Genomic DNA, 25646 nt, shown 5'->3' on the forward strand with positions numbered 1-25646 from the left:
GCTTTTTAGTGCTGCATCGGCTGTAGCCGCTGGTCTGCACCACAGCCACAGCACCTCAGGTTCTAAGCCACGCCTTCCACCCACACCGAAGCTCATGGCAACACTGGATCCTTAACCCACTGAGCAAGGCCAGGTCTCAAACCCGTGTCCTCATGGATACTAGTCAGCTTCATTACTGCTGAGCCATGACAGGAACTCCTAAAAAGTTTATTCTAAGAAAATAAGTCTTACAGGTGCTTTGGCTTCTAGGACCCTGTCCAGGCAGAGATCTGCATCTGTGAAAAAACACTGGTTAATGGACAGTCATCAAAAACCTAGAGTCAGGGGTTCCCGTCGTGGCTCAGTGGTTAACGAATCTGACTAGGAACCATGAGGTTGTGGGTTTGATCCCTGGCCTTTCTCAGTGGCTGAAGGATCCAGTGTTGCCGTGAGCTGTGGTGTTGGTCGCAGACATGGCTCGGTTCTGGTGTTGCTGTGGCGCTGGCCTAGGCTGGTGGCTACAGCTCCAATTAGACCCCTAGCCTGGGAACCTCCATATGCTGTGGGAGCGGCCCAAAAAATGGCAAAAAGACCAAAACAAAAACCAAAACCCATATAGTGATATATGAGTCCATATGCTACTGATATGCCTTAAATACATTAATTACAAATTTACTTTATAAAACTGGGATTGGTTGGTAAACACAGTGGTGTGCTGCTAGAACCTCCTTCGAGGAAATATTTGTTGCCTCGGCTGCTCCAGACACAGACTGTGGTGAAATTACCTGGTGACCTAGCTGCATTCCAGCTGGGCTACAAAGGTTCTGAGAGATAGTTGCTCAGGGTAGTTCTGTGAGTTCATTTCCTATATAAACTCCATGGCAAGCTCACATTGTTTTTCCTCAAATAAGAGATTCCAAAGACTAGGCCTTGACCTTGACTGAGAGACTGCTCTTTTGGTTGTAGCCTCAGGAACTGCTTCAGCTTCTGAGATGCCTCTCCAACATCACACCCCTCCAGTGCCTCACACTGAGCAATGGGTCAAAGCCAGGGTTTGAGGACCTGCTCACCTCAGTCCCAAGGACGACTCTGAAGGGCATTCTAGATCCAGAGATCCCTGTGGGTTGACCAAGGCTGTCCTTGAGCCTATGCTCAGGTCCACTTCGCCCTCTTCCCACTCCTGCTTTGGTCCCCTCTCTCCCAGAGTCACTGAACTTGAGGATGCTCCTTTACAAACACCCTGTGCACTAAACTCCACTTTGGAGTCTGCTTCCCAGGGAACCCATCCTTCAGAGAACTGTGCCAGTTCTCTGCTCTGTGCTGGTTGTTGCACACTTGAGAGCTGCCTTCAGAATTTGGACATAGGAGTTCCCGTCGTGGCGCAGTGGTCAACGAATCCGACTAGGAACCATGACGTTGCGGGTTCTATCCCTGCCCTTGCTCAGTGGGTTAACGATCTGGCGTTGCTGTGAGCTGTGGTGTAGGTCGCAGATGCGGCTCGGATCCCGCGTTGCTGCGGCTGTGGTGTAGGCTGGCTGCTACAGCTCCAATGAGACCCCTAGCCTGGGAACCTCCATATGCCGTGGGAGCGGCCCAAGAAATGACCAAAAAAAAAAAAAAAAAAAAAAAAAGAATTTGGACATAGATTTCACTCAATCTACGAAGCTGTTGGTGTTTCCATTGTGGCTTGGCGGGTTAAGTTCGATCCCTGGCCTTGCTCAGTGGGTTAAGGATCTGGCAATGCTGTGAGCTGCAGTGTAGGTCACAGATGTGGCTTGGATCTGGCGTTGCTGTGGCTATGGTGTAGGCTGGCAGCTGCAGCTCTGATTTGACCCCTAGCCTGGGAACTTCCATATGCTGCAGGTGTGGCCCTAAAAAGGAAATAAGTACTTAAATAAATAAATGAAGTGGACTTACTGGAGAGCTTTGCAAGGCAATTTTGTAATGAGATCCAGTGAGCCCACCACAACACGGATATATAGAACTTCTGGAGTGTATACCCCTGAGACTGTCTATGCCCCAGCATGGAGCCTGGAATGTTTCAAATCATGTTGATTGAATGAATAAACCATTCAATAAAGAGATGCCCATATGGACCTGGTGCAGCTTCCTTGCACTCTTCTTTGTGTTTATGTGTCTCCTCAGCTAAGTTAGAAGTTTCTTGAGGTCTGGGAACCTGGCTGGTTTTGTCTTTGTAACCTGCTCTCTGCCTTCCCAGTGGAGGTTTATTAATAACCATGACAGTCCCTCTGGGGTTGAGGGACTCCTCTCTTTCCTAGGATGTAGGCACCAGCTCCATTTCCCAAAGCAGCCCCTCCTCTCTCCCATCTTGTCCCTCCCACCTCTGCAGGTGACCTCAGATGTTACCCCTACAAGCTTGGGGTCCTGAGAGGGCCCTCCTCCAGGGCCATCTGTCAGGGATCTATGTAATGAGCCTTCCTAACCACTAGAGGGCAGGCTGAACTAGCAGCACAGATATGACCAATGGGTAAGATGATCTAAAATTTATCTAAAACCAGGCTACTTTGGAGCTGGTATAATTACCCCAGGACATGAGATGTAAGCAGGGGTTTTGCCAGGCCAACTGGGACGTATGATCACCCTAATGAGTCCCAGGGCCTGGAAGGAAGAAAATGACAGCTTTTTGGGTTCTCTCTCTCCCTCACATGCATGCAGGCAGTATGTGATCCCCGGGCCAGGGATCGAACCTATGCCACACAGCAGCAACCAGAGCCACAGCGGTGAGAATGCAGGATCTTCAACTCGCTAGGCCATCATAGAACTCCTGAAAATCAGGGGTTTGGGGAAGGTGGACACCTTGTGTGTCTGTCATTTGCTCAGGAGTAATCTCCAGGGACCTTCCAAATAGCTGAGAGCCTGAAATCAAAGGAGGATGCTGTCTGTAAACACTGAGTGTGTGGAACAGCTTTTCTCAGAGGCATTCACAGGGTGGGCGTTTCCTCCTGCTGTCTCTGACAGGGAGGTGGAAGCAGCTCAGAGAGGGAGTTTGGTAAATGCTGGTGCTATTCTGGGAAATGGTAAATGCCCGCAAAAGGCATCCAATTCTCCAGAGGATAGCTCGGAAGCAGTCTCTGTAAACACAGCTGCCCCTCCTGTCCAAGTGCCCATGGGGGCTGGGTCACTGTACCTGAGTTAGCAGCCCTGCCTGTTGAGTCCTCTGAATGTAGCGACTAGCTTACACCAGCGTGAGTTCGAGGCTCCCCACTGTACAATCCACTGACCCATCTTGACTACTGTCTAAGATGCTGCGATGAACATAGGATTCTAGTTGTCTCTTCGTCATACGGATTCGCTGGATCAAATGGTAGTTCTTTTATTTAATTTAATTTATTTATTTGTCTTTTTAGGGCTGCACCCTGGCATAAGGAGGTTCCCAGGCTAGGCGTGAATCAGAGCTGTAGCTGCGGGCCTACACCATATCCACAGCAAAGCGGGATTCGAGCAGAGTTTGCGACCTACACAACGGCTCAAGGGCAATACCGGATTCAGAGTCAGGAGAGCAGGCAGCACCTCGGGGAAGAGCCCCTAAGAGAAGGCTCAGCAGCCTTGCGGGTGTGAGGGGCGGGGCCAGTGTGGCTGCACGATTTCCCACCGCGGCGGAGCGTGGGCTGGACTTTGAGAGCGCAGCGCGCAGCTGCGGCGGCTGAAGCGGCATTGCAAGCAACGGAGGCGGCGGCGAGGCCGGTGGCGGCCGTCCAGCGGCGGTTGCGCGGCCGGCGGCGGCGGCGGCGGGCGGCGGCAGCGAGGCGGCGGGCGGCGGCGGCGGCGGTGAGGCGGCGCGGCCGTCGTGCGGCCAGCGGTGGCGGCGGCGACGAGGCAGTCTTGCGGGGTCTCCGGAGGCGGCGGCGGCGGCTGGCCCCCTTGCATGGGCCACAATGGAGGCGGTTAGTGCTTCTGGTTGTGCGGCAGCCGCCTGAGGCGCAGGAACCCAGGACGCAGTGGGTTCCAGGGTTAGCTTATGTGCCACGCATCATGGCGGAGACTCAGCAGAGGACTTTCCACTCGGTGGTGTTCAGCGTGTCTGGCTTCCCTGGCGAGTTTGTGACGGAGGAGGTGGCTCGGGAGCAGGTGTCCCTAGAGCGGGAAGAAGCTGCAGCAAGTGCTGGAGTTGGCGGCCATGAAGCTGGGTAAAGGGGACGTGCAGGGGTGGGGGACTCCAGCACGGCCCCCCCCTGCCGCCAGGGCCACTCTCTCCCTGGAGCCCCCTTCTCAGGGCTGAGGGTTCTAGTCACGTGAAATGAGCATTTCGCTCGCCCTCGTGCTCCCCAAGCCCTGCGGGAGGCCAGGAGGAGGAGAGCCAAGCTTCAGATCTTGCCCGAGCTTTGTTTCATTCCCTAAACTAAAAAGAAAAGAAAAGAAAGACTCAGCTCCTTGGATTTCTCCTTTGGCAGGAGGATCCTCGCAGGGGAAATAATCAGGAACTTGAATGTCTCCTTCTCTGCCCTGTCCCATTATGGAGCCCCCGGGGCTCCTGGTGGTCTCTTGGTATTTCTGTGGATACACAAGCAGAGAGAGCACTGGTTTCCCGGGATGGTTTGTGCTCTCCCTGTGCCTTGTGTTTTGGAGATGGAAGAGAAAGCTTAAGAGTTTCACTGGTAACATTGCTGTGGCATTGATTTTTTGCTGGTGAGAATTCTTCAGCAGTCCCAGTCTTCACCCAGAGCCATTTTTAGGTGTTTCTGGCTTGGCAGTTTACTTATTCTTGCTTCATTAATTCCATATGGTTTTTTTTTTTTGTTTTTTTGTCTTTGTTGTTGTTGTTGTTGTTGTTGCTATTTCTTGGGCCGCTCCCACGGCATATGGAGGTTCCCAGGCTAGGGGTTGAATGGGAGCTGTAGCCACCGGCCTACGCCAGAGCCACAGCAACTCGGGATCCGAGCCGCGTCTGCAACCTACACCACAGCTCACGGCAACGCCGGATCGTTAACCCACTGAGCAAGGGCAGGGATCGAACCCGCAACCTCATGGTTTCTAGTCGGATTCGTTAACCACTGCGCCATGACGGGAACTCCTAATTCCATATGTTTTTAATTGAGTCGTTTTTGTTTATGGCAGATCCCAGTCTAAGTGCTGGGGAGAGAGGTGTGGGGAAGAGAGAGACACAGAGACCCCACCCTTGTGATCAGTGCGGGGGTGGGGGGAGGAGGGAAGGAGGAGACCTCTGATTTAGGAGTCAGTGGTCTTGAAACTTGGCTGTTAAATTTCCACCCATTGTCCCCTGGTACAGACAGATAGCCCCTGGTGGAGTGCTGGTCATCCTTTGTGTTTCTCTTTAACCTGCATCTCACTTCCTTGGAATTGCATCCAGGGTCCTGTTTATGGTGGGAATTGTCCCCTGTTTGGTTGTACAGAAGCTACCGTGTAGCCTAGACTCTCCGACAACTCTTCCTGCTGCCCCTAGGAAATACAGAATCTTGACCAAAGAGCTTTTCGGTCTGTCTTTATTTTTCCAAGAGAAGGACTTTCACTCTTAAAATAGGCTCTTGCATTTCTTTTTCCTGTTGAACACGTGTGTTGTCTAGTTATCTGTTTGTGGTGCTCAGGTCAAGTTTTGGCCGGGAGTGCACCTTGAGCCCTGAAGCCTGCCTTCCTTAGGGTATGTATGGATTCAGTTTATTCCCATTATCTGCTTAATCGGGAACCTGCGTGTTCGTGCCTAGACGGCTTTTCACCTGAGTCCCTGTTTGCCGTGTGGAGGTTGTTCACGACCATCCTCTCTCTCACACTCTTCTTGTCAGACGTAACTGTTGAATGGTTGATGAGAATCTACTTTTCTAATATAATTCTTTGTGGATTGGAAGTCCGCGCAGTCATCGACAAAGTATCTGAACAGTTGTAAAATCTTCTCTTTGCGGCGTTTTCGAATTCCTGATGTTAGACGTCCTTTGAAAGGTTAGTGATGGTTTTTGTAGTCACTCTTAGCATCACCTCTGTTTCCCTCCTGGTAGTTTCCTTTTTTCTGCTAGGAACAGTTTTATCTTTCGTTTTAGAGGGAGAGTCCGCTTTCAGTATGTGCAGTAAGTTTGCCGTCACTGGTTACTAGGAAGAGAAGATTTGGGAGATTTCACTGCTATATCCGGATTTGCTTAACACAGTTTATTTCTGATTTTAGGAAGACCGACACTGCCGTCTGAAGTTGGAATGATAGTTTGTGCTGTCACTAATCCAGCCTCCCTTGATGAAATGGCTGCACAGGCAGCGGTGATCCTCAATTGTGTCAGACCAGTAAGTAATCAGCACTTCTTTGTATTGGAACAAGGAATCTGTTCATGTCTAGCAGAATGTGGTAGTTCCTGTTCCAGAGAAGCACAAGGGCAGGGGGCAGAAGACCTGATTCAGGGCCTTAACTCCACTTGGGACGTGTTTCCTTCTCATAAGGAGCACATGGATATAAGCAAAGTCTCCTGAGAGCGAGAGAGACTCCAGGGGTGTGCTGGTTGAATTTAATGGTGACAGCTGTAACGGCCAAACTTTGTTTCTTGTACTGCATGCCCCTTAAGTAAAACAGTTTGACTCTGTGCCCCGAATATACTTTTTATTTGTCTTTACATTACATTTGGGATTACTGTACCAGGACAGATGTTAAGTACATGTACAAAGAAGGAGATTCAAAAAGGAGTCATTCCTTGATTCGGTGTTTATTGGTTGTTACCCGTATATGGCCGTAGTCTGGAGGCGTCATGGGAATAAAACAAAATCGCTCGTGGAGCTTGCTGTCTGTTGAGGGAGACCAGTAAGGTTTTGACAGTCGGTAAATGACCAGTGCTCTGAACTCTAGAACAGGGAGAGCAGATAAGGAGATGGGCACATCAGTCTCTTGTTAGACGGGTGGCCCGGGAAGGTCTGTGTGAAGTCCTGAGTTTATACCGGGAGCCACAGGTAAGGCAGCCTCACCGGTCAGCAGATCTGGAGATAGAGGTTGAAAGTCCTCGGGAGACCTGTTGGAGTTGAAATGGAGGGAGTAGGTAAGAATTTCCAGGGAGAAGGGTGGGCGGCGGCTGTGGGGGCAGTTGTCCACGTCAGAATCCCCCGTGAGGCTCCTGGAACACGCAGGTGTCTGGAGTCTCCCCCAGCCAAGGTTTGACTGGAGGGGGTGGGGTGGGACTGAGTAACCGGCATGTTGAACGAGCGGCCCAGGTGATTCGAACCCAGTGGACTCCTGACCAGCCTGAGATATTTGGAGGTAGAATAACCAAGAGAAAGGCCAAAATCTCTCAATGCGTTTCAGACGGTGATGTGTCAAAATCTGATCCATTGAGTACACAAAGAAAATAGAGCTTTGACTTGTGTTCATTTTAATCGCAACTGTATTTCCATTTTATGTGTTTAACCTGTGTGTCGTATCAGTAGAGTCGTTCATGTAAGTGATTTGTAAACCGATTCACATAGCTGGTAGATGAGGGAATTAGGATGTGGACTTGGGTCTTACTGCCTTGAAAGCCCTTGTTTGTTCCTTGGCACTGCATTGCTTCAGCAGTTTGACGTGGTTGGTCGAGGAGGGCCCAGAACTGAAACACATCTGCTCTTCTTGAGGAGGAGGAGGAGGCTATGGAGTCAGGTGGAGAGGAGGCTGTTTGGCCTCCTGGAAAGGGTCCTTGCAGTGCCCTTTCTTTTCTTTGCAGTGTCCCTGTACTTGTTGGTTTCTTTTTTTTTTGCTTTTTTGTTTGGGTTGCCCCTGCATGTGGAAGTTCCCAGACCAGGGGTCGAATTGGAGTTGCAACTGCCGGCACAGCAATACTGGCTCCTTAACCCGCAACCTCTTGGCTCCCAGTCGGATTTGTTAACCACTGAGCTAGGACAGGAACTCCCCTTTTAGCTGTTTCTTTTGAAGGCTAGAGGAAACGGATGATCTTCTTTCTCCATCTTATGCTTTGAGGAGTGAGAGAAGCAGAGGAGTTTGTGCTACTCCTTACCCTGCCCTCACAAAGGGAAAAAATGCCTCCTGTTTCCTTTGAAATGGGACCAACTCTCATACGTTAACTATTATATAGTAACTTTTTATTTCTTTTTTTTTTGGAGATTATAGCCTATCTTTTTTTTGTATATATATATTTTTAAGTTTATTTATTTATTTTATTTTACTTTTTTTTTTTGGTTTTTTTTTTTTTTTTTCGCTATTTCTTGGGCTACTCCCGTGGCATATGGAGGTTCCCAGGCTAGGGGTCTGTTTGGAGCTGTAGCCACCGGCCTGCGCCAGAGCCACAGCAACGCGGGATCCGAGCCGCGTCTGCAACCTACATCACAGCTCATGGCAACGCCGGATCGTTAACCCACTGAGCGAGGCCAGAGATCGAACCTGCAACCTCATGGTTCCTAGTCAGATTCGTTAACCACTGCGCCACGACGGGAACTCCCCTTTCTTTCTTTCTTTTTTTTTTTTTTATTTTCCCACTGTACAGCAAGGGGGTCAGGTTATCCTTACATGTATACATTACAATTACGTTCTTCCCCCAGCCTTTCTTCTGTTGCAACATGAGTATCTAGACATAGTTCTCAATGCTATTCAGCAGGATCTCCTTGTAAATCTATTCTAAGTTGTGTCTGATAAGCCCAAGCTCCCGATCCCTCCCACTCCCTCCCCCTCCCATCAGGCAGCCACCAGTCTCTTCTCCAAGTCCATGATTTTCTTTTCTGAGGAGATGTTCATTTGTGCTGGATATTAGATTCCAGTTATAAGCGATATCATACAGTATTTGTCTTTGTCTTTCTGGCTGATTTCACTCAGGATGAGATTCTCTAGCTCCATCCATGTTGCTGCAAATGGCATTATGTCATTCTTTTTTATGGCTGAGTAGTATTCCATTGTGTGTATATACCACCTCTTCCGAATCCAATCATCTGTCGATGGACATTTGGGTTGTTTCCATGTCCTGGCTATTGTGAATAGTGCTGCAATGAACATGCGGGTGCGGGTGTCTCTTTTAAGTAGAGTTTTGTCCGGATGGATGCCCAAGAGTGGGATTGCAGGGTCATATGGAAGTTCTATGTATAGATTTCTAAGGTATCTCCAGACTGTTCTCCATAGTGGCTGTACCAGTTTACATTCCCACCAACAGTGCAGGAGGGTTGCCTTTTCTCCACAGCCCCTCCAGCACTTGTTATTTGTGGATTTATTAATGATGGCCATTCTGATGTGTGAGGGGATATCTCATGGTAGTTTTGATTTGCATTTCTCTTATAACCAGCGATGTTGAGCATTTTTTCATGTGTTTGTTGGCCATCTGTGTATCTTCTTTGGAGAAATGTCTATTCAGGTCCTTTGCCCATTTTTCCATTGATTGGCTTTTTTGCTGTTGGGTTGTATAAGTTGTTTATATATTCTAGAGATTAAGCCCTTGTCGGTTGCATCATTTGAAACTATTTTCTCCCATTCTGTAAGTTGTCTTTTTGTTTTCTTTTTGGTTTCCTTTGCTGTGCAAAAGCTTTTCAGTTTGATGAGGTCCCATGGATTTATTTTTGCTCTAATTTCTATTGCTTTGGGAGACTGACCTGAGAAAATATTCATGATGTTGATGTCAGAGAGTGTTTTGCCTATGTTTTCTTCTAGGAGTTTGATGGTGTCCTGGCGTATATTTAAGTCTTTCAGCCATTTGGAGTTTATTTTTGTGCATGGTGTGAGGGTGTGTTCTAGTTTCATTGCTTTGCATGCAGCTGTCCAGGTTTCCCAGCAATGCTTGCTGAATAGACTTTCTTTGTCCCATTTTATGTTCTTGCCTCCCTTGTCAAAGATTAATTGACCATAGGTGTCAGGGTTTATTTCCGGATTCTCTATTCTGTTCCATTGGTCTGTCTGTCTGTTTTGATACCAGTACCACACTGTTTTGATGACTGTGGCTTTGTAGTATTTCTTGAAGTCTGGGAGAGTGATGCCTCCTGCTTGGTTTTTGTTTCTCAGGATTGCTTTGGCGATTCTGGGTCTTTGGTTGTTCCATATAAATGTTTGGATAGTTTGTTCTAGTTCTGTGAAAAATGTCATGGGTCATTTGATAGGGATTGCATTGAATGTGTAGATTGCTTTGGGTAGTATGGCCATTTTTACAATATTGATTTTCCCAATCCAGGAACATGGAATATCTTTCCATTTCTTTACATCTTCTTTGATTTCTTTGATTAAAGTTTTATAGTTCTCGGCATATAGGTCCTTTACCTCCTTGGTCAGGTGTATTCCGAGGTATTTGATTTTGTGTGGTACAATTTTAAAAGGTATCGTATTTTTGTATTCCTTTTCTAATGTTTCATTGCTGGTATACAGAAATGCGACTGACTTCTGAATGTTAATCTTATATCCTGCTACTTTGCTGAATTTATTAATCAGTTCAAGTAGTTTTGAAGTTGAGTCCTTAGGGTTTTCTAGGTATAGTATCATGTCATCTGCATACAGTGACAGTTTTATCTCTTCTCTTCCTATATGGATGCCTTTGATTTCTTTTGTTTGTCTAATTGCTGTGGCCAGGACTTCCAAAACTATGTTGAAGAGCAGTGGTGAGAGTGGGCATCCCTGTCTTGTTCCAGATTTGAGTGAGAAGGCTTTCAGTTTTTCCCCCTTGAGGATTATATTTGCTGTGGGTTTATCATAAATGGCTTTGATTATATTCAGGAATGTTCCCTCTATACCCACTCTGGCGAGGGTCTTGATCATGAATGGATGTTGAACTTTGTCAAATGCTTTTTCTGCGTCTATTGAGATGATCATATGATTTTTGACTTTTTTTTTTTTTGTTAATGTGGTGTATTTGCTGATTGATTTTCGTATGTTGAACCATCCTTGTGAACCTGGGATGAACCCAACCTGGTCATTGTGTATAATTTTTTTGATATGTTGTTGGATTCGGTTGGCTAAGATTTTGTTGAGAATTTTTGCATCTATATTCATCAATGATATTGGGCGATAGTTTTCTTTTTTGGTGGTATCTCTGTCTGGTTTTGGAATGAGGGTGATGGTGGCATCATAGAATGTCTTTGGGAGTATTCCTTCTTCTTCAACCTTTTGAAAGAGTTTAAGGAGGATGGGCACCAATTCCTTTTTATATGTTTGATAGAATTCACCTGTGAAGCCATCTGGTCCTGGACTTTTATTTGTAGGGAGTGATTTTATGACCTCTTCAATTTCATTTCTAGTGATCGGTCTGTTCATTTGGTCTGTTTCTACTTGATTCAGTTTTGGCAGGCTGTAAGATTCTAGAAAATTGTCCATTTCTTCCAGATTGTCAAACTTGTTGCCATGTAGTTGTTCATAGCATTCTCTTATGGTTTTTTGTATTTCTGCTCTATCCGTTGTGATTTCTCCTTTTTCATTTATAATTTTGGTGATTTGGGTTCTTTCTCTCCTCTTTTTAGTGAGTCTGGCCAGGGGTTTGTCAATTTTGTTGACCTTTTCAAAGAACCAGCTCTTGGTTTTATTAATTTTCTCTATTGTTTTTTGAGTCTCTATTTTATTGATTTCTTCTTTGATCTTTATAATTTCCTTCCTTCTGCTGACTTTAGGACTTTTTTGTTCTTCTTTCTCTTTTTTTCTTTTTCTTTTTTTTTTTTGCTATTTCTTGGGCCGTCTCCCGCGGCATATGGAGGTTCCCAGGCTAGGGGTCGAATCGGAGCTGTAGCCACCGGCCTACGCCAGAGCCACAGCAACTCGGGATCCGAGCCGCGTCTGCAACCTACACTGCAGCTCACGGCAACGCCGGATCATTAACCCACTGAGCAAGGGCAGGGACCGAACCCGCGATCTCATGGTTCCTAGTTGGATTCGTTAACCACTGCGCCACAACGGGAACTCCCTGTTCTTCTTTTTCTAATTCATTTAGGTGGAGGGTTAAGTTGTCAATTTGGGATCTTCTTTTTTCAGAAAGGCCTGTATTGCTATAAATTTCCCTCTGAGCACTGCTTTAGCAGCATCCCATAGATTTTGAGAGGTTGTGTCTTCATTATCATTTGTTTCAAGGTAGTTTTTAATTTCCTTCTTGATTTCCTCATTGACCCATTGGTTTTTTAGTAGCATGTTGTTTAGTCTCCATGTAATGGGTTTTTTCTCTTTCCTTTTCCCATGGTTGGTTTCTAATTTCGTGGCATTGTGGTCAGAGAAGATACTTGAGATAATTTCTATGCTCCTAAATTTATTGAAGTTAGCTTTGTGTCCCAATATGTGGTCGATTCTTGAGAATGTTCCATGAGCATATGAGAAGAATGTGTATTCTGATTTTTTTTGGATGTAGTGTCCTGAAGATATCAATTAAGTCTAACTTTTCTATTGTTTCCTTTTGGATCTCTGTTGCTTTATTGGTTTTCTGTCTAGAGGATCTGTCCATTGATGTGAGGGGGGTATTAAGGTCTCCTACTATGATTGTATTCTCATCAATATCTCCCTTTATGTCTGTTAATATTTGTTGTGTGTATCTGGGTGCTCCTGTATTTGGGGCATATATGTTGACGATAGTAACATCCTCTCCTTGGATGGATCCCTTAATCATTAAGTAGTGTCCTTCTTTGTCTTTCTTTATGTCTTTTGTTTTAAAGTCTATTTTGTCTGATATGAGCATTGCGACTCCTGCTTTTCTGTCATGTCTATTGGCGTGAAATATTTTTCCCCATCCTTTCACTTTCAATCTATATGTATCTTTTGTCCTAAGGTGAGTTTCTTGTAGGCAGCATATTGAAGGTTTTTGCCTTTTAATCCACTCAGCCACTCTGTGTCTTTTGCTTGGGGCGTTCAGTCCATTGACATTTAAGGTGATAATTGATCGGTGATTATTTATTGCCATTTGAACCTCGTGTTCCAGTTGATTCTATGGTTCTCCATTCTTCCTTCCTTTCTTTCTTTCTTTTTTTTTTTAGTTGGATGGTCTCCTGTTATTATCTGCTTGAGTGTATTTTTTTTTCATTTTTTGCAAAGGCAATATTTGGTTTTGGCTTGTGGTTGCCCTGTTTTTTAAGTATGCTAACCCCTTCCCATAATTGTGTGTTTTAGCCTGATGGTCCTGTAAGTTCAAACACTTCATTACTATATTAAAATTAAGAAGAGAAACATACAAACAAACAAAAAGGGTTATTTACTTCCTAACATCCCTTGCCCACATTTTATGGTTTTGATGACTCTTTTTAATTTTTTTCTTTTTAATTTTATTTTGTTTGAAGCTTGTTCATGATTAAATCTGTATGCTGGCTTATTTGAGTGACTGCTCTCTGATTGCGGTTTCCTCAGTCCTAGTTCTTCCTCTTCTTCTTCTTTTTTTTTTTTCTCTTTTCTTTTTTCTTCCCTTTCCTTCCTTTCTTTTTGGTTTAGAGAAGCCCTTTCAATATTTCCTTTAACCTGGGTTTTGTGTTGCTGTATTCTTTAGGTTTTTGTTTGTTGGAAAAAATTTTTATTTCCCCTTCTATTTTAAATGATATTCTTGCTGGATAGAGTATTCTAGGTTGCATATTTTTTCCTTTTAGCTCTTTAAATATCTCTTTCCATTCCCTCCTGGCCTGTAGTGTTTCTGTAGAGAAATCAGCTGATATTCTTATGGGGGTTCCCTTGTAGGTAACATTCTGTTTTTCTCTTGCTGCCTTTAGGATCCTCTCTTTATTACTAACTTTTGCCATTTTTATTATGATGTGTCTTGGTGTGGGTCTGTTTGGGTTCATTTTGTTTGGGGCCCTCTGTGCTTCTTGTATCTTGAACCCAGTATCCTTTAGATTTGGGAAGTTTCCAGCGATAATTTCTTCAAATATAATTTCCATCCCCTTATCTTTTTCTACTCCTTCTGGAATTCCTATTATGCGTAGATTGGCCTGCTTTATATTATCCCATAGGTCTCTTATATTGCTTTCCAGTTTTTTGATTCGGTTTTCTGTCTGTTGACCGGATTGAGTGATTTCCATTATTTTATCTTCCATATCACTGATTCGTTCTTCTGCATTATTCATTCTGGTTTTTACTGCCCTCAATTCAGTTTGCATCTCTGCAAATGAATGTTCTAGTTTTTCTTGGCTCCTCCTTATATTTTCTAGTTCCTTTCTGAGGGTATCTGCATTACTGTTCATATCTTCTCTTAATTCCTTCAGTATTTTCACTATTTTTGTTTTGAACTCCAGGTCTGTCTGACTGCAGAGATCTGTTTCATTGTTGGCTGTTTTAGGTGAGTTCTCCTGTTGGTTTGACTGGGGGTGGTTTCTCAGCTTCTTCATCTTGCTTGTTGTTTTCTTCCTTCTGAGGGAGTTGTACTCTCCGTGATTGGGCAGTGTTTGCCTTGTCACTGCCGTGGAATATTTCCTGAGGGCTGGCGTTGTTGGTCAATCTTTTTTGAGGCAGTGTGGCTTTTCTGGAGTGTTGATGGGGCTAACAGTGTTTCTTTGAAGCAAAGGAGGACTTCCTGAGGGCAGACAGGCCTGGGAGGTCCACCCCACGATGGTAGCAGATTTCACTTGGTCATGCAGAGCTTGCTCTGGTGTTTTTAGGCTGTGGGGTTCTTGCAGGGGGTTGGTGGTGTTGGGCAGCTGTTCCTCAGGAGTGCAGCACCCCCTGGGGGCTGGAGCAGCTATCTGGGTCACTGAAAACCTAAGAGGCTCTTCCCTAGGGCAGCCCAACTCAGAAGGATGGCCTGAGAATGTAGGCGGATCTTTTCACAGTCTGGCCGAGCTTGTTGCAGCTTTTCTGGGCTGCAGGGGCTCTTCTAGGGGGCTGGTGGTGCTGAGCAGCTATTCCGTGGGAGTGGGGCACCCCCTAGGGGCTTGGGCCACTGGAAACCCAAGAGGCTCCTCCCCAGGGCAGCCCGACTCAGAAAGACCGTCTGAGATCTTTTCCCGGCTTGCCGAGCTTGTTGCAGCTTTTCTGGGCTGCAGGGGGTCCTGCCTGGAGCTGGCAGTCCTATGCAGCTGATCCACTAGGGCACCCCTTGGGGGCTTGGGTGGGTAGCAGGGCCGTTGGAAACCGAAGAGGCTCCTCCCCGGGGCAGCCCGACTCAGAAAAACTGTCCGAGAATTAGGCAGATCTATTCACTGCCTGGCTAGGCTTGTTCTAGCTTTTCTGGGCTGCAGGCCTTTTCTCGGGGGCTGGTGGTGTTTGGTGCTGCTCTGCAGAAGTGTAGCCCCTCCAAAGGGCAAGCAGGCCTGTGCAGGGACAGCCTCTGCGGTGGTAGGCTTCAGGCAATTGTTGAGGCCAGCCCTCCTGGATGGCAGGCAGCCCTAGGTTCGGTGAGAGCGTAGGGGGTGGCGGGGGTGGGGGGAGGGGATGCACTGGGAAGCAAGCTTTCTGCTAGCTAGTGGGCCTGTAAGCTTGCTGTGGCATGGGGGGTATTCTATGGGGACCCACCCCTTCTTCTCTCCCCTCCCCAGCACGGGCGCAGACCAGGCTCTTCTCCCAGGTTCCCTCTGATGCGGCTTTCCACTTCCCCGCTCCTAGGGTATTGCTCCCTTCCTCTGCGACAGCTTTGTTTTCTAGTCTCCCAGGCAGTCTCTGCCCTGACAAATGGTTTCTAGACCTCTCAAGCAGTTTCTGCTCCACCCTGCCCCCCCCAGCCTGGGGACTAACCTCTGGAGCCTAGGTCTCGGTGCCCAGACGCCACCCAGGCATCCCCCGGCCCTTTCTCGGGGACTAACCTCCGGAGGCGAGGTCTCGGTGCCCAGCCCCCACCCAGGCGTCCCCTGGCCCTTTCCCGGGGACTAACCTCTGGAGCCGAGGATTCGGTGCCCAGCCCCCACCCAGGCATCTCAATTTTTGGTGACTGTGCCCGTAGTTCAGATGGTTCGTTTGGTTCTTGATTGGCTTTTCCGTACTCCAACTTACTGCTACACTCTTCTCTGCATCTGGAGATTCCTCTGGTTCGTTTGATCTTTCCCCCGGTAGGTGACTTTCCAGGGTGCGGGATCCCTTTCTCCTCCGCAGTTCCCTTTCGGGAGCGCCCGTCCCGCTCGGATTCACCTTCTCTCACTCTCCTGTTTTCTCCCATTCTGCCCAGTAATGTCACGAACTTCTTGCCGTTATTGGAGTTTAGGTTCCTCTGCCAGTGATTGGTTGCTGTTCTGTGCGAGTCATTTATTCTGTAGATGTGCTTTTTTTGTTGTGTTTGTGGGAGAGGGCGAGCGTGTCCCCCTACTCCTCCGCCATCTTGTCCTCTCCCTCCTTGGGTTTATTTTATATGGTACTCGTTCTGCTTCCTGGATTTGAGTGAGTGATTCCTTTCCCATGTTAGGGGAATTTTTGGCTATTATCTCTTGAAATATTTTTTCTGTCCCCTTCTCTCTCTCTTCTCTTGGCACCTCTATAATACGGATGTTGGTGTGTTTAACATTGTCCCAGAGTTCTCTGAGACTCTCTTCATTTGTTTTCAATCTTTTTTCTCTTTTCTGTTCTGCATCTGTAATTTCTTCTAATCTGTTCTCCACCTCACTTATTCGTTCTTCTGCCTCCTGTATTCTGCTGTTAGCTGCTTCTAGTGCATTTTTTATTTCAGTTACTGTATTTTGCATCTCTTCTTGTTTAAGTTTTATATCTTGTATCTCTTTGGTCAGTGTTTCCTGTAAGTTATCCATCTTTTCCTCCAGTTTATTTCCAATGTCTTGCATCGTCTTCAGCATCGACAGTCTAAAGTCTTTTCCCTAGAGGCTGAGAATCTCCTCATTGCTTAGTTGATTTTCTGGGGATTTTCCTTTCTCCCTCATCTGAGTTATGGTTCTCTGTCTTTTCATTTTTATAGGTTTTTGGTGTGGTGCCCTTCTTACAGATAATAGGGTTGTAGCCTCTCTTACTTCTGGTGTCTGCCCCCCTTGTGGCTGAAGTCTATATGGGGGCTTGCTGTAGGCTTCCTGATGGGAGGGGCTGATGCTGCCCCCTGGAGGTGGAGCTGATTCTAGTCCCTCTGGTGGGTGAGGCTTAGTCTCTGGATGGGATTAGGGGCAGCTGTGTGCCTGAGGCTCTTTAGGTAGCCTCTTTACTGAGGGGCGGGGCTGTGATCCCACCTGGATTGTTGTTTGCCCTGGGGCTTCTCAGACCTGACTGACGGGTGGGGCCAGATTTTCCCAAAATGGCCACCTCCAGAGAAAGGCAGCTGCTGAATATTCCCGAGAGCTTTGCCTTCAGTGTCCTTCGGTCACAACAAGCCACATTCACCCCTGTTTTCCCAGGATGTCCTCCAAGAACTGCACTCAGTTTTGACCAGGTTCCTATGGAGACTTTGCTTTGCCCTGGGACCCAGTGCACGTGAAAGTCTGTGTGTGCCTTTTAAGAATGGGGTCTCCGTTTCCCCCAGTCCTGTGGCGCTCCTGTGCACAAGCCCTGCTGGTCTTCAATGCCAGATGCTCCAGGGGCTCTTTCTCCCAGTGCCAGATCCCCACATGTGGGAGTTTGATGTGAGGCTCAGAACTCTCACTCCTGTAGGTGAGTCTCTCTTGATGTGGCCTCCTCTTTTTCTTCTGGAGTAGGGTATGGGTTTCCAGTCCATTTGGGTGGAGATTGCTCAGTCTTTAGTTGTGAATTTTGTTGTTTTTAGGAGAGAAGTTGAGCTCCAGTCCTTCTATTCTGCCATCTTAATCCCGTCTCTCTCTCTCATTTCTTTACCTGAGGTTGATGTCTAGTTTCATGCCATTGTGGTCAGAGAAGATACTTGCAATAATGTCTATGCTCTTATATTTGTTGAGGTGAGTTTTGTGGCCCAGTATGTCGTCACTCCTTGAAAATGTTCCGTATGCGCTTGAAAAGAAGGTATATTGTGATTTTTTTGGATGTAATGTCCTGAAGATGTCAATCAAGTCTAACTTTCCTGTTGTGTCATTAGGATTTCTGTTGCCGTATTGATCTTCTGTCTAGAGGATCTGTCCATTGATGTGAATGGGGTATTGGAAGTCTTCTACTGTTACTGTATTCCCATCATTTTCTCCTTCTATGTCTGTTAGTATTTGTTGTATGTATCTGGGTGCTCCTATATCAGGGGCATATATATCGACGAGTGTAATATCCTCTTCTTGAATGGATTCCATTATCATTAAATGGTGTCCTTCTTTTTCTTTATGGGCCTACGTTTTAAAGTCTCTCTTGTCTGATGGGAGTATTGCAACTCCCGCTTTCCTGTTTTTTCCATTTGCATGAAATAGCTTTTTCCAACCACTCACTTTCAAACCAGATGCGTCCTTTGCCGTAAGGTGAGTCTCTTGTAGGCAGCATATCGTAGGCTCTTGTTTTTTTATCCAGTCTGCCACTCTGTGTCTTTTGATTGGAGCATTCAGGCCATTGACATTTAAAGTAATTGTCGATGAGTATGTATTTGTCGCCATTTTAAACCTTGTTTACCAGTTGATTCTTTGTTCCTTTCTTTTTTGGATTGGATGATTTCCTTTTATTGTCTGCTTGTGTCCTCTTCTTTTTAGTTTTTGTGACTGTATTGTTTGGTTTTGACTTGTGGTTGCCCTGTTTTTCAGTTATGTTAACCCCTACCTATGTCTGCTTGCCTGATAGTCATATAGGCTCCAAGACATTCTTAAAAAAAAAAAAAAAGTCTAGATTTTCTCTTTCCTTCCTCACATTGTATGATTTTGAAGTCCTTTTTAAACATCTTCATGTTTGTCCTTTTGCTATTCCTTGTGTTTATCATCACTTTTATAGTAGGTTTTTTTTCTCCCTTTTAGATCTGTATACTGGCTTATTTAAGTGATTGCTTTCCAATTGTGATTTCCTCCATCCTATTTCTTCTTCTTTTTTTATTTGGAGAAGCCCTGTCAGTATTTCTTTGAGAATGGGTTTAGTATTGCTGTACTCTTTTAGCTTTTGTTCATCGGAGAAAAACTGTAGTTCTCCTTGTATTGTAAATGATATTCTTCCTGGGTAGAGTAGTCTAGGCTGCAGATGTTTCCCTTTTAGAACTTTGAGTATGTCTTGGCACTCTCTTCTGCCGTGTATTGTTTCTATAGAGGAATGAGCTGATAGCATTATGGTGGGTCCCTTCTAATTAACTCTTTGTTTTCCTCTTGCTGCCTTTTGATTCCTCTCTTTAACTTTTGCCATTTTTATTATAGTATGTCTTGGTGTGGGACTGATGGGATTCAACTTGTTTGGGGCCCTCTGTGCTTCCTGTACCTTGATGTCTGTTTGCTTTAATTTGGAACATTTTCAGCCATAATTTCATCAAATATCTTTTCCGTCTAATTTTCTTTTTCTTCTCCTTCTGGAATCCCTGTTTTGTGTAGATTGGGCTGCTCTATCTTGTCCCATGGAGCTCTTCCATTGCTTTTGTGGTTTTTCATTTGGTTTTCTGTCTGCTGTCTTGATTGGGTGGGTGATTTCCAAGATTCTATCTTCCAAGTCACTGATTTGTTCCTCTGCATTATTCATTCTGCTCTTCGGTGCCTTTAACTCAGCTTGTGTCTCTGCCAATGAATTTTCTCATTTTCCTTGGCTCCTCCTTATGTTTTTGAGTTCCTTTCTAAAGTAGTCTGCACTGCTGTTCGTATCAGTTCTTAGTTCCTTAATAATTCAATCTTAATTCCTTCAGTATCTTCTCTTTTTTTTTTTCTTTTTTGGTCTCTTTGTCATTTCTTGGGCTGCTCCTTTGGCATGTGGAGGGTCCCAGGCTAGGGGTCGAATCAGAGCTGTAGCCACCGGCCTATGCCATAGCCACAGCAACAAGGAATCCGAGCCACATCTGCCACCTACACCACAGCTCACAGCAACACCGGATCATTAACCCACTGAGCAAAGGCAGGGATAGAACCTGCAACCTCATGGTTCCTAGTCAGATTCTTTAACCACTGAGTCAGGATGGGAACTCCTTCAATGTCTCTTTTTGAACTCGGTGTCTGTTAGTCTGCAGAGGTCTCTTTCACTGTTTACTCCTTCAGGGGAATTTTCCTGTTCTCGTAACTGGGAATGGTTCCTGAGCTGGTTCATTTTGCTTCTATTTTCCTTATTCTGTGAGTTTCGGGAAAACAACTACTGTTGACTCGGAGGGCTTTTCATAGGCAAGAACGCCCCTGGGTGTCTTGTGAGGGCTTACGATTTAGTTTTGGCGTGCAGGCTGCTTTTTTGGATGCTTTCTCTCTCTTTCTTAGTGTGTGCAGACTATCATCCCCTTGATACGGTGCTTCGTGTGCTTCCAGGGAGATGGAGGCTGTGGGCAGGGCTAGTAGCCAGTGCCTGGTTACTGGGCCCTTGACAATGGCAAAGACCCACAGGAAGGTGGCTCAGGCTGCTCCTAGTTGCAGGACCTTGGTGGTGTCAGTGACTGTCAGGCAGATGTAGGTGGCACCTGGAGTATTTGGCAGTGGCAGTGGCAAGATGTGTGGGTTCCCAGGGGTGTGAGAGCAGCAATGGGTGGTTGTGGTTGCAGTGCCCTTCTGTTTGGTGACCTCTGAGGTGACTGTGGCCATAGGTGGTGTCTGTTCACAGATCCCTAGTGGTGGCGGGCCATGCCCGCCTCTGGAGTCTGAGATGACTGTCGACCATGCAAGAGGTGCTCGGTTGCAGGTAGCCCGAACAGGAAGCACCACCACCCATAGCCCATGTAAGAAGGGCCTGTCACCTCTACCCCTCGCAAACAGGTGCCTCGCCGCCCATAACCCTGCCCTTTGAGAGTCCGTTTGTGTGCAGAGAAAGATACTCCTGTGGTGATTCACCCCTCCTCCTCCCAACCTCCCCAACAATTGCGCCTTGCTTCTCCTGTGGTCCCACACCTCCTCCTGGGTTCCCTTGGCTGTGGCACTCCTCTCCCTAGCCCTTTGCACATGCTCCTTACCCCCTTGGGCTGTCTCTACACAGCCAACCCTAGTCCTCATCCCAGTACTGACCTCTGGAGCCTGAGTCTCAGTGCCCAGCGGCTTTCCAAGCATCTCAGGCTGTGGTGTCCTAGGCAGTGGCACCATTGGTCTGTGTGGCTCTCTCTCTTTGCTTTGCCCTCCACTGTCCAGCTGTTGTGCTTTTCTCTGAGGCTCTGAGGTCCCTCTCTCTTGGCTGATCTCCCTGTCAGTTAGGTGGCTTCCCAGGGTGTGGGTTCCTTTCTTCTTTCTTAGCTCCCTCTCAGGAGAGCTAATCCCATCCTGATTCTCCCCTCCTTTTTTTTCTTCCCTTTTGTTCTACCCAGTTATGTGGAGGCTTTCTTGCTCTTTTGGGTGGTTTAAGGTCTTCTGCCGGCATTCTGTAGATGTTCTGCATGAATTATTCTACAGGTAGATGTTTTTCTTTTCTGTGTTTGTAGAAAATGGTGAACACCACTGCTTACTCCTCCACTTTCTTGATCCCAGCTCCCACTGTGTTTATTTTTGAAAAGTAAAGATTGCTGAGAATTATTTTGCTTTTTTAGGACAGCAGGTACAGCATATGGAAGTTCCCAGGCTAAGGGTTGAATCAGAGCTCTAGCTGCCAGCATACACCACAGCCACAGCAATGCAAGATTTGAGCCACGTCTGCGATCTGCACCTCAGGTCATGGTAACACTGCCTCCTTAGCCCCCTGAGCAAAGCTATGGATTGAACCCACATCCTCATGGGTACTAGTTGGAATCGTTTTGCTGAGCCACAGTGGGATTTCCCTGTTGAGAATTATTTTGATTTAAGATAGAATTTGTTTAAAATCCCTGCCTAACTCATTATGTTAGACGGAGTTACCATTATCCTAACGTTAAGGATCTATTGTTGTTACGTGATGAGTGTTGTCAGCCTAGAAAGTTATCACCTTACTGCAAAGCACTGAATAGTTATTGTGTATCTCACTTGGCCTTAGAAGTTGTAGCTGTAGAAGGAATGTATGGTAGAAGTGTAATCTTACTGAATTTATGGTCTATTTAGGAACATAAAATAGTTTCATTTCTGGGAATGGACCACATTTTATTTGATTTCTTTTTAGGGCCACGCCTGTGGCATATGAAAGTTCCCTGGCTAGGGGCCAGTTGGAGCTTCAGCTGCCAGCCTACACCATAGGCACAGCAACACGGAGTCCAAGCTGCATCTGTGACCTACTCCAGAGCTTGTGACCACACCATATCCTTAACCGACTATGGGAAGGCCACGGATCAAACCTCTATCCTCACGGACATTACACTGCGTTCTTAATCCGATGACCACAATGGGAACTCCTTGTTTTGTTTTGTTTTTATGGCTCACTACGAGCATACGGAAGTTCCTGTGCCAGGCATTGAGCCTGAGCTGCAGCTGCTGTTGATGCCAAAGCTGCAGCAATGCTAGATCCTTTAACCTACTGTGCATAGCTGGGGATTGAAGCTACCTACGCCTCTGCTGCACCCAAGCTTCTACACTCAGATTCTTAACCCACTGCACCAGAACAGAAACTCCTTGGTTTCCTAGGAACAATGACCAGAGTTTGTATATGAAATGATATAGAAGATTGTGGCTCAGCAGTAACAACGCAACTAGTATTCATGAGGATGCAGTTTTCATCCCTGGCCTCACTCGTCTACACCACAGCCACAGTCACATCAGATCTGAGTTGCATCTGAGACTTACACCACAGCTCACTGCAACGCTAAATCATTAACCCACTGAGCAAGGCCAGGGATTGAACCCGCCACCTCATGGTTCCACCTCATTCGTTACCTCTGAGCCACGACGGGAAATCCTGGAATAGCCAAGACTTTCTTAAAGGAGAAAGTGGAAAGATGCTCTCAAATATGAAGACTTATTATTAAGTCTGTGTGTTACGTTGGCAGGGAAATAGTGACAGGCCAGTGGAACGGGATAAAGAGCTCAGAGTAGTTTGTGTGTATATGAGCACTTGATTTCTGTTAAAGGGTCTTTTCAGGAGGTGATGAGTCTGGAAAATCAGTGAAATTGGATTCGTATATTGCATTATATGCAAAAATTAAGTTTAGGTGTATTATAAATGCATAAGGCAAAACAGTAAGGTTTTGGAAGATGACATATTTCATGGCCTCAAGGTTAGGAATGCCTTATTTTTTTCCCCTGAAATACATTTTATTTTATTAATTTATTTTTATTGAGGTATAGTTGACATATAACATTATACTATTCAGGTGTCCAGCATAAGGATTCTGTATTTGTATATATTACAAAATAATCACCATTGGTTAGCATCCATCACCATACTTAGCTGTAACATTTTTTCTTGGGATGAGAACTTTTGAAATCATCTCAGCCAATTTCTCATATGCTATGTAGTATTAACTATATTCACCATGCCGTACAAGGAATGGTTGCTTATAACAAAAACCAAAACACAGTAAGCATTAAATATAAAGAAAAAGTAATACATTTGTATACATTTAAAATTTAAGATTGAGGATGTCTGTTTATCAAAAGACACCATTAAGAACATGGAAAGATCACAGTTCCCGTCATGGCTCAGTGGTCAGCGAACCCAACTAGTATCACTGAGGATGTGGGTTCGATCCCTGGCCTTGCTCAGTGGGTTAAGGATCTGGCGTTGCCATGAGCTATTGTGCAGATCAAAGACGTGGCTCAGATCTGATGTTGCTATGGCTCTGGCATAGGCTGGCACCTACAGCTCTGATTGGACCCCTAGCCTGGGAACCTCCATATGCCGCAGGGGGAGCTGTCAAAAGACAAAAAAAAAAAAAAAAAAAAAGGAAAGAAGGTCAGCTGTAGAGTAGGAGGTGCTTCTAACACATAATGAATCCTGACGTCATAATTTTGAACAAAAGAAGCCAAACTCAAGGCATATACACTGTACAATTCCATTTCTGTAAAATTTAGAAGCAGCAAAACTCACTGTACTGTATAGGAATGAATACTTACTTAGGTGGTAAAATACTAACAAAAAAAGCAAAACTTTTTCTTGATTCCCACAAAGACAAGACAGAAGGAGGGCCTTTGGGCTTCTATAGATGTTTGCATCATAATTTCATTAAATTATACATTTATGTCATGCACTTTTCTATTTTTCAATGAAATAGAGATTTTTTTTGGAGTATAATGTAAGTTTTGCCTTTTTGATGGCTTATTTGTCTAAAAAGATATTTGTAGGTTTTTAAAAAACTTTTCTCCTGTATTTTGGAAATCTTTGTAAAAGGTCCTATTAGATAGGGGCAGATTTAGGATAGTTTCATAAATCCAACTCTTCAGACTTTTAGTTTTAACAAAGCAGAAGAACTTAATCCGCACCAACATGGAAATTCGGTTGATGTCTCTGCTTTCAGAAGTGTCATCAAAGCTCTGATACGAAAAGCTGAATCTTCTGGTGGTTTTATTGTTTCTTTTATTCTGCTTAAAGCAATCAGTGCTAATTAGTTGAGTGAAGGGGATGAAGTGAAACTCACTGGCTTATTAAAAAGAACATAAAGGTAGGAGGAAAGAAGAAAGGGCATATGTTGTAAATACGTAGACTGTAAACCGAGTATCAATAGTGAATATGGTCAAACTAATGAGTGTTACTGTTGCCTAGCCAGTTGTGAGACTACATCTCAAGGCTATTAAAGAGGGACTGTGTCTGCTCAAATAGAGGCAAAGTGTTCTTCGTATCAGTTATAAGTTACTCGGTTTTATATTTAATAATTATCCCTTAAGACATGTTACTTTAACTCTTGAATTATTTCATCAGGGGTTGTGCATTCATGATGGTACCTGGAAGTCAGCAGCTTATGATTTTGCAGATAAGAGTCAGTTGAAAAAACTACGAAATGAATCACATCTGAAGCCTGTCCCAGTTGTTGGTCCAAAACTGAAAAGAAGGTATATTATCTCAAAAATCTATTCTTCAGTTTATTGCAGCATGTTGTTGTTGATCTGGCTGTTAATAGCACATGGTGCTAAGAAAAGCCTGGAGATTTTTTTTATCATGAGCTCAGGATAGCTAAGACTTGATGAAACACTTCCTCTGTTTCAGATACTCTTTTATGTGTTCACATTTCAATAAAGTACAATTGATATGTTACCCCAAGATTTAAGTACTTCATATATAATAATAAACAGGGATTCTGAGGAAAAAGTGGTTTTATGACCCTTCACTACCAATATCAAAATTAAACATCAATTAAATTTTATGCAGTAAAAAGGTGATGATCTTATGGACATGAATCAGTCAACCTTTTAATAGTATTTGTATGTGAGAACTCTAAACTCAGAGTCTGGCTGTTGAAATGCGTTTTCCTTTGAGCATTGTCTAGGGAAATTGATGGGGTATAAAACGTGGTTAAACTCTACATGTTAAGAGCCCATGGTGTGAAGCCTGCTTCATTTTTACACCTTGTCACGTGTTTGGATGTCATTGTAGAGGACAAAGGACAAATACTGAAGTAGTTTGAATTAAGAGCAGGTCTACTGTCTTCATTGTTGTTATTAACTGCTTTAAGAAAGGTTAAGATTTTTATTCATAAATAAACCAATTCAATTGTGGTCACTATAAATGGAGAAGTTGCAACATGGGTCTGTCTTGCAGGTGGCCAGTTTCTTACTGCAGAGAACTCAACAGTTATTCCATTCCATTCCTGGGAGCAGATGTGTCTGTTGTGAAGCGGACTCAGTGTTACTTGCATGAAAATTTAGAGCAGTCACCTGTAAGTGTACATGACTTACTTTTTAATAAAGGATAGTCTATGTTTGTTTCAGTTCCCCTGTCAGTTTATTGAGGATTTTTATGTTTATAAAGCAAAAACAAACAAACAAACAAAAAAATAGGAGCTAAATCCTACATGTTTCATTTCCTGGAAGCATAAAGAATTAGTAGTATATAAAGTATTTTGTATTTTATGGGGTTG

At 45.0% G+C, this 25646-nt stretch overlaps 1 protein-coding gene across 1 annotated transcript in view; it reads left to right on the top strand.

The window, feature by feature from the left end:
• Window positions 1–25646, top strand: part of LOC102162044 (saccharopine dehydrogenase-like oxidoreductase) — a 35214-nt gene that overhangs the window by 1138 nt on the left and 8430 nt on the right. Inside the window, exons 2-6 of the mRNA XM_021064265.1 lie at window positions 3621–3728; window positions 3798–3884; window positions 6113–6225; window positions 24491–24621; window positions 25328–25445. Coding sequence (XP_020919924.1) covers window positions 3621–3728; window positions 3798–3884; window positions 6113–6225; window positions 24491–24621; window positions 25328–25445 — 557 coding nt within the window. The remainder of the gene's footprint in view (window positions 1–3620; window positions 3729–3797; window positions 3885–6112; window positions 6226–24490; window positions 24622–25327; window positions 25446–25646) is intronic.

This window comes from Sus scrofa, chromosome 10 (assembly GCF_000003025.6).
Source record: "Sus scrofa isolate TJ Tabasco breed Duroc chromosome 10, Sscrofa11.1, whole genome shotgun sequence".
Taxonomy (NCBI): domain Eukaryota; kingdom Metazoa; phylum Chordata; class Mammalia; order Artiodactyla; family Suidae; genus Sus; species Sus scrofa.